A 7,642-nucleotide genomic window follows, 5' to 3' on the forward strand; every position below is an offset into this window, starting at 1 on the left:
ACTATTCCTCCATATAGTAATGATTTCACACATTTATACACCTTACTAAAGCTATATACCGACACAGGCAGGAGAATTTTTCTTCCAGTCACTAGCACTAAATATTATTATACATATTAAAAATATATACATAAGCGTAGAGAGGTTTAAATGAAAAATGAATAATTAAACATTAAGATTCATATAGAAAACAAGGCCGCACAGTCACATTTTAGTCCTATATTAGTTTTTTTCACATCCCTATACACATAAGTAACAAAAATAGCAACACAGGCAGGATGGGTTTTGCCTGTAATCACTGGAACTAAGCATTTTTACACATTTTACAGAGTTTACATACGCGAGAGAGATTATAGTGATAAATTAATGCTAAAGCACTAATATTCACACAGAAAACAAGATCGCACTATCATATTGTAGGCCTACATTAGTGTATACAACATAAATAGCAACATATACCAAGACAGGCAGAACGAAACTTATTTACAGTCACTGGAAACAGACATTACTACACATTTTACAGTGATTAACAAACGCGAAGAGAGGTTATAACGATAAATGAATGTTTAAAAGCTAAGCTTCATACAGAAGTAACAACATATACCAGCACATGCAGGACGGATTTTACTTTAAGTAACTAGAACTAAACATTTTTTATGCATTTTAGAGCGATTTACACACGCGTTGAGAGTTTCTAATGATAAATTTATGTTAAACCCCTAAAATTCATACAGGAAACAAGGTCCCACTATCAAACTGTAGTCATACGGAGCGGTATATTGTTGAGTTGGAATTTTTTATTTGGGAGAGATCAGGGGCGGTCTGGGGTGATTGAGGGCCCTCGGCTGGGACTCATTATGATGACCCCCCCCCCCCCCCCGGAAAAGTTTTGTAAATCGCATACCCGGAAATGGATTTCGCTATTCTGGCTCTTAAAAAGCAGATATAAGCAATGAAAAAATACTAGTTCACAGCTTATGAACTGCTATAATGCTTTATGGTTCTACTAACTATTTAGTGAATTTGTACCATGTAATTGCACTGTAATATGAAAAATCTCAAAAATGACCTATTCGAATATCCCATTCAAATAAACGTCAGGTTCTACTTAATCTTCTAACACATTTATTTCATATATTTTATACGATTTTCTCACTTACTTGTTGTATGTTGTAAAAAAGCTACAAATGAAAACGTCAGGTTCTCCTTAATCTTTATTTTATATAGATATTATAGGGATATTTTCTCAATTAGTATATTGTAAATAAAGCTACTAATGAAAACGTACATCTTTATAATTACAAAAAAAACTTTGGTTCTAGGAATCTTATTATTTTTTTAACACTTTTCATATCGATACACTTCGTGATAGACGCATGATAGAGCGTTGTGAGGGCCCCTTAAGCTCGGCGATCGCCGACCAGCCGACCTGGCCAGACCGCCCCTGGGAGAGATCATCACCATAGCGACGCAACCGTGGTCAGGAGCAGGAGGGAATGTCGGTCAACCCGACACACTCCCGCGGCTAATACGAAACACGCGCCATGCCCTGCGTAACGAAACCACGTGAGCCCTGTCATCGATCGCCCGGTCGCCGTAAAACCAGCGTGGGCTACTCCGGGAATCGGCCGCCACCGAGACATTAAAAAAAAACATAACTTTCCCAAAAAAAATCTGCTTTACCTGGGACTCGATCACTTTATCATAGCCAACACACAGAAAAAAAAGTAGGCCACATGTGTAAGTCCACGTGCAATGATGAAAATAGAAAGTAGGAGAAAAAATTGTCGCTTAAAAACGAAGCCTGGCATGAGTAGGGCACGAGGAAGACCATGAAGATAGAAGAGGAGGAAAACCCGACGCATACTCTGTATCAATCGGGCACTGGTTCACTTGAATAAGACACAAGACACTTAAACGACTAATGTGGTTTTATTGTTGATGGCGAAATAGCAGGATAGAAAATCCCTAAAAATGGAGAAAATAAGGAAGGAAACCCGGTGCTTCCACTTGTAAATACTCAGAAAAAAAGAATTCGTCTCACGTTTTGACCCAACTTGGACAAAAAATTTCTTTCCACCACCACTTAACCTCTCGTCTTTAGCACACCTTCACCGGCTCGCACTCGGGACACAAACCCGGCCCCTCAGGTGAATAAATCAGCTCCCTAACCATTGGGACAACCGCATACACAGACGGTAAACGAGCTCACAGATGAATAAGAATCTCGCGAGGTACACACAGCATCTGCCAGCGACGAGGCAGACACGTGGTGGCAGAACAGATGTCACGGAGATCCAAACGAATCGTTCAACAGCACACTGAGCAGGAAACAGACCGGCAAAGAAGCTGGAGAATATGATTAGAATCTTCTCTGGGGCCGTATTCTGTAACTCCAAACCGATCGGTGCGGCACCGATTCGTCGAGTGCGACGTCACACCGACTCCCGGTAAGAAGTCGTGCGATTCTGTACGAACCCGGTCGGTGCGGCACCGACGAGAGGACGGGAGATCGTCGGTAGCCGTACCGACAGCAAAGAGGTGTCGGTACGGCCACCGACTAGTGGGTTTCATGAATTCCCCGGTGCGCATTGTACGTTTTATTTTGTTTTTACCTCATCACCGAGTAAATAATGAGGTTTTCTCCAATGTTATCTTTTTCTGCCCCTTCGAATACGCCTCTATAATTCACTGTGTCATCATCTATATTAATTACCTTGACAGAAATATAAGATAATGGTTAATAAAAATGAGGTTTGCTAACATATAATGACTTTCTCTCATTTATGTTACCGCACTTTCACTCGCTTGTAATAGGCTTTATTTCTCTCTATCATCATTTACTTGCTCCTTTGACATAAAAAAGATATTTTTGATTAAATATGAGTTTTGCCGCAATGTTATCACTTTATATCACTCTGAATAGGCGACTGTTATTTCACTCAATCATCAATTTGGCGTTTCTCTCGGCATAGAAATAAGATCTTTTTATTTAAGTATGAAGTTTGCCACCACGGTATCAGTTTCTTTCATTTTTAACGGGCAACTATATTTCATTTCATCGTCAGCCATTGATTCCCTTGACGATAAAAGAAGATATTTGTTAATAAGTATGAGGTTTACCGCAATATTATCATTTTCTCTCACTTGGAATGCGCAACTTATACATATGTATTTCACCCAATCACAATTTATTTACTTCCTCGTCATTACACTTCTTTTAATTGCACCCAGCTCCATATTTTTATAACAATTTCCTAACTTGTTCCTCTAATATTACATTTGCATTTGAATCCTACGTTCACGTTCCATGGTATGCTATTTTCGTCTGCTACGGTGCCGATGGCATAACCTTCCGTTGATAACATTTATACGGAACTTACTTAATGACAACTATATTACCAAATCATGAATAAATAGCATTATACGGAACCAATATTTAAAAAAAGAAACTACGATCTCAAGGATAGTTTCAATAATTCATTCCAGCAACAACAATCTCCATCACATACAAACTTTATTGTGATGTTGTAATATTGTTTCCTTCGATTCTGTAGGTACAGCAATACTACCACACATTATATAAGCATTGTTAACAACTTATCCAATATCGTTTATCTTAATCTAGCAATAAGTCGTAATTTCCGCAAATAAAAAGATTGAGAATGACGACAACAAACTGTGCCAATGAGTCTTCACTTGTTTTTACCCTTCTTTCATTGGTGGAGACACGTGAAACTTCGGATATATTCGGATTTTCCCTGTTTGGGAAGGAAGGGGAACCGTACCGACTGGTTTGAAACCGACGACCTTACAGAATCGCTGAAAGTGTCGTCGTCGGTGCGGAATCCGTTGTCGGTACGGTTTGATGTCCAGTCGGTGGGCTTGAAAGGGAAACCGACCGGTGCGGCACCGACGAAATACAGAATACGGCCCCTGATTCGGCACCAGGTTAGATTTTTCAAAGGCCAACGTTTCAATTGCTGTCTCCTTTAGTTTCATCAAGAATCAGACTGATTGCCGAGCTCGAAGGACTCACGGTACACCTTATTCCCTAATTCAACTTGAAGAACATCCTTGCAGTCCTCTATGTACACAATTATAATTGTAGCTGGAGCGTTTATCACACCGAGAGAGTACCAATTGACTATATTCCTCACGAAACAACTAAAAGTCATCGTGTCTCGTTAAGGCACCCAGTGTATTACAGCCGGTAGAGGACCCGGAACGAGTCTGGGGATCCAGGATCGAATCCAGGCTATGGTAATGGAAACTGGCCTGTTTAGCATAACTAATGACCACTAAATGGTTCAACTCATCACCAAAAGCCACAAGTCACACGATAAGGTGTCCAGGGGGTAGAACACACAGTTTGCTAGAGCGGTTTCAAAACCTGGGGCGAGTTCAGATGATTATAATTGCAGTTGGCACTATGGCACTCATAGAGAACAGATGGCTGAAGTCCTCATAAAAAAGATGAAGTATCAGGGAAATAATATGTCCAGGAAGAAGATCATCTAGTTAGTTAGAGCCGCTAGATAATCTGGATCGAATATGTTACGCTACGTCTACGAACCCTAGGGTTAAGATTGAGGCGGGGCTGTTTTTCCCCCCTCAAAAATTCACAAACTTTCTGTACTACAAACGAGTGACCCGGTCAAAAAGGCTTCCCGTCGCCTACACCATAGTTGACTCCTCAAAAATAAAACATTTGACTCACCAAGGAGGTCCATCATCTGCTCCAGGTCGTGGTCCATGGCTGCGGGCACCCTGTATGGTCACGCGCCCGGGAACAGCTAGCAGATCGTGAGTGCGAATCGTAAACCGCACCTCAAAGAGTCGACCACGCCGCCTTTGAGAAACACCTCCCTATTCTCTTTCTCCCCTACCGCTTATCACGAGCGACGGCCTTAGACTGACGGCGCCTTCGACCCGCGCAAGCCGAAAAACCCCTTCCTGGCGCTCACAGCGCCGGAGCGGCAGGCTCCCTAATCCTCCTCCCCACCCCTCCCCTCTCTTCCCACTCCGCCGGATACGAGAGTGCAGCCTTTCCCCCACCTACGATTCCGCGAAATATCTCGACTTACCCCTCCTCCAAACACGTGGAGAGCTATTCTGACCCCTCTCGGATATATACACCCTCCTCCACTTCCGACGTCACCCACCCCCGTTCCCCTTCCCCTACGGCGCGGTCCTGTTTTTCCCACGCGAGGAGTGACGAAACGCCGCATTTCGGTGGTCTCACGATGTTTGAGAACAGGGGTCGGCAACCCGCTGGACCTTTCAGTAAACGTATACCAGACCAGTGGCGCAGCGAGGGGGGTTTTAGGGGTAAACCCCCCCCCCCAGAGCTCAGAGAAATTTTTAAGTTTAATCCATTTTACTTAATTGGATTGATAATACTAATTATAATAGTGTATTGGCCGTTTTGCACGGGGCACGGAATTGCGCAGGTTAGAGCTGCATTAATTTCTAAAATGGCGTGGAATTGCGCGAATGCATGAACGAAATTAGAACAGGGGCTATTTTGCCGTCTCGCATCCACGCATTCTCGCATGTGTTCTAGCAATTTACCGCTTTACACGACGCAATTTTGATTGCGCCTTCGCACGTACGTCAGATTGCGCAATTCCGTGTACCGTGTAAAACGGCCTTAAGGATTAATTAAATATCCCTCAGAAAGCCGTAAAACTCACCATTTTGAACCGTTTATCTTAAAATTACGCAATTTATCAATCTCGCACATACCGCTTATCCTGGTGGGTATTCCATACCCCCACACACCCCGGTATTAGTTGCACCTAAACCCCCCCCCGCCCCCAGCCTTAATCCCTAGCTGCCCCCCTGTACCAGACCAAACAATGATTCTGGAGAGAATTACCCACAAAGCACAAAATATTTTCTAGTTATCTACAGCATGTCTTCAATGTCTTGGATATATTAAATATCTAGCTGAATTCTCGAACATGTCTTCAATGTCTTGGACATTTTGAATATCTATTAGATGTCTAGAATATGTCTTTTTCGAGCGGAGACTCTTATTGTACATGTCAAATGCCAATAGCCAAAAAAACACCCGAATCTAGCAACAAAAAGTGAAACTGCTATGATTTTTGGTGGATGGATGGATGGAGTCACTGTATGAAAATGCACTAAAAAGCATAGGAAACTCTTCTTGCAAATGTTTGTAAAGGCGATTTGAAGTAACAAAAACTTGTTTTTTAATTATCTACTTGATGTCTAGAATATGTCAATTCTATGAAAGTACGGCTATGCCCCTTGAAAAATAGCAAAATTTTAGATCCGGAAAGTAATTATATTTTAAATTATACACACATATATAATTAATAAGGTCGCCTTCATATTAATATAGATAAGTTTCATGAAAACCTTGATAAGAAGACGTAAAAACCTTATATGGCCATATTAGGGGGCGTACACTAATTACGTGAGGCGATTTTGGCGATATTGGACTACCCCGCCATGGGCGAACCCAGCGAGGGGCAGGGTAGGTCAGCTGCCCCCCCCCCCCCACTTAGAAGCAAAATCAAAATTAGTACTGAATTGAAACGAAAGTATTTAACAAATTTTCTTTAAACCCACGAAAAATGATATGTATTAGTATAAGATATGTAACTAAAATACAACTATTTTTTCAAGGAAATAATCTCATAAACTAATAAAGCGCTGTTATAATTTTCTTAAAATGTTAGTGTCATTCACCTTTTCCATGCTTAAATGTCACAATTTGGCTTGCCCCCCCCCCTTGTTATGATCCTGGATACGCCCTTTTACCCCACCCCCCTTAGTGAGATTTGTCTCGACCCCCTCCCACTAATCTCACGTGAGATTAGAACGGGAGTGTTAGATATGCCTATCTTCAGTGTAAATACGTTAACCTATGGTTCATTTCGTTGGGTTTATTTAAATAAACTATTCGATTAACTATTTTGATTTAAGATTAGTTGAGACTAGTTTTCAAGATTACTAAGATTGTAGTCTAGAATCACATTTTACGCTATTTCTTGCCGAAAAAAATTACGTGATACTTGCCAGGACCCCTTGTCGCCCCCACGTGAGGTTGAGTGAAATCGGCTTGACCCCTCCCTCCCCCTCTAAATGCCTCACGTAATTAATGATACCCCCCAACAGAGTGTAAAGGCCGTTTTACGCGGGGCACGGAATTGCGCAGGTCAGAACTGCATTAATTTCTAAAATGGCGTGGAATTGCCCGAATGAAATTAGAACAGGGGCTATTTCGCCATCTCACGTCCACGCATTCTCGCATATTTTCTAGCAATGTTTTTTTCTATGTTCCAGCAATACACCGCTTTACACGACGCAATTTTGACTGCGCCTTCGTAGACACGTCAAATTGTGCAAGTACGCGCCCCATGTAAAAAGGCCTTAACGTTGTGCCATATCCATTTATATTATTTGACTTTATTTATTCAATTTCGTTGGTTATTCAGGTTTTGATTGTATTAATTTATATGCTGATGTATGTGAACTTTTTTCATCTCTAGAAATAACATTTTATGCTCTTTTGGCACGTAAAATTACACACTCGATGGGAAACATTTTTGCTAAAACGTATTGGTGGAGTAGAATAAATTTGTTCTATAGGTAAATATTTTTCTGC

General features: G+C 41.4%; 1 protein-coding gene across 1 annotated transcript in view; it reads right to left on the reverse strand.

Annotated features, from left to right (window-relative positions):
- LOC124169019 (organic cation transporter protein) overlaps positions 1-4,938 on the reverse strand; it is a 129,017-nt gene extending 124,079 nt beyond the window's left edge. Inside the window, exon 1 of the mRNA XM_046547481.1 lies at positions 4,721-4,938. Coding sequence (XP_046403437.1) covers positions 4,721-4,757 — 37 coding nt within the window. The 5' untranslated portion in view covers positions 4,758-4,938. The remainder of the gene's footprint in view (positions 1-4,720) is intronic.
- Positions 4,939-7,642: the final 2,704 nt, after the last annotated feature.

This window comes from Ischnura elegans, chromosome 12 (genome assembly GCF_921293095.1).
Source record: "Ischnura elegans chromosome 12, ioIscEleg1.1, whole genome shotgun sequence".
In the NCBI taxonomy this organism is placed as follows: Eukaryota; Metazoa; Arthropoda; class Insecta; order Odonata; family Coenagrionidae; genus Ischnura; species Ischnura elegans.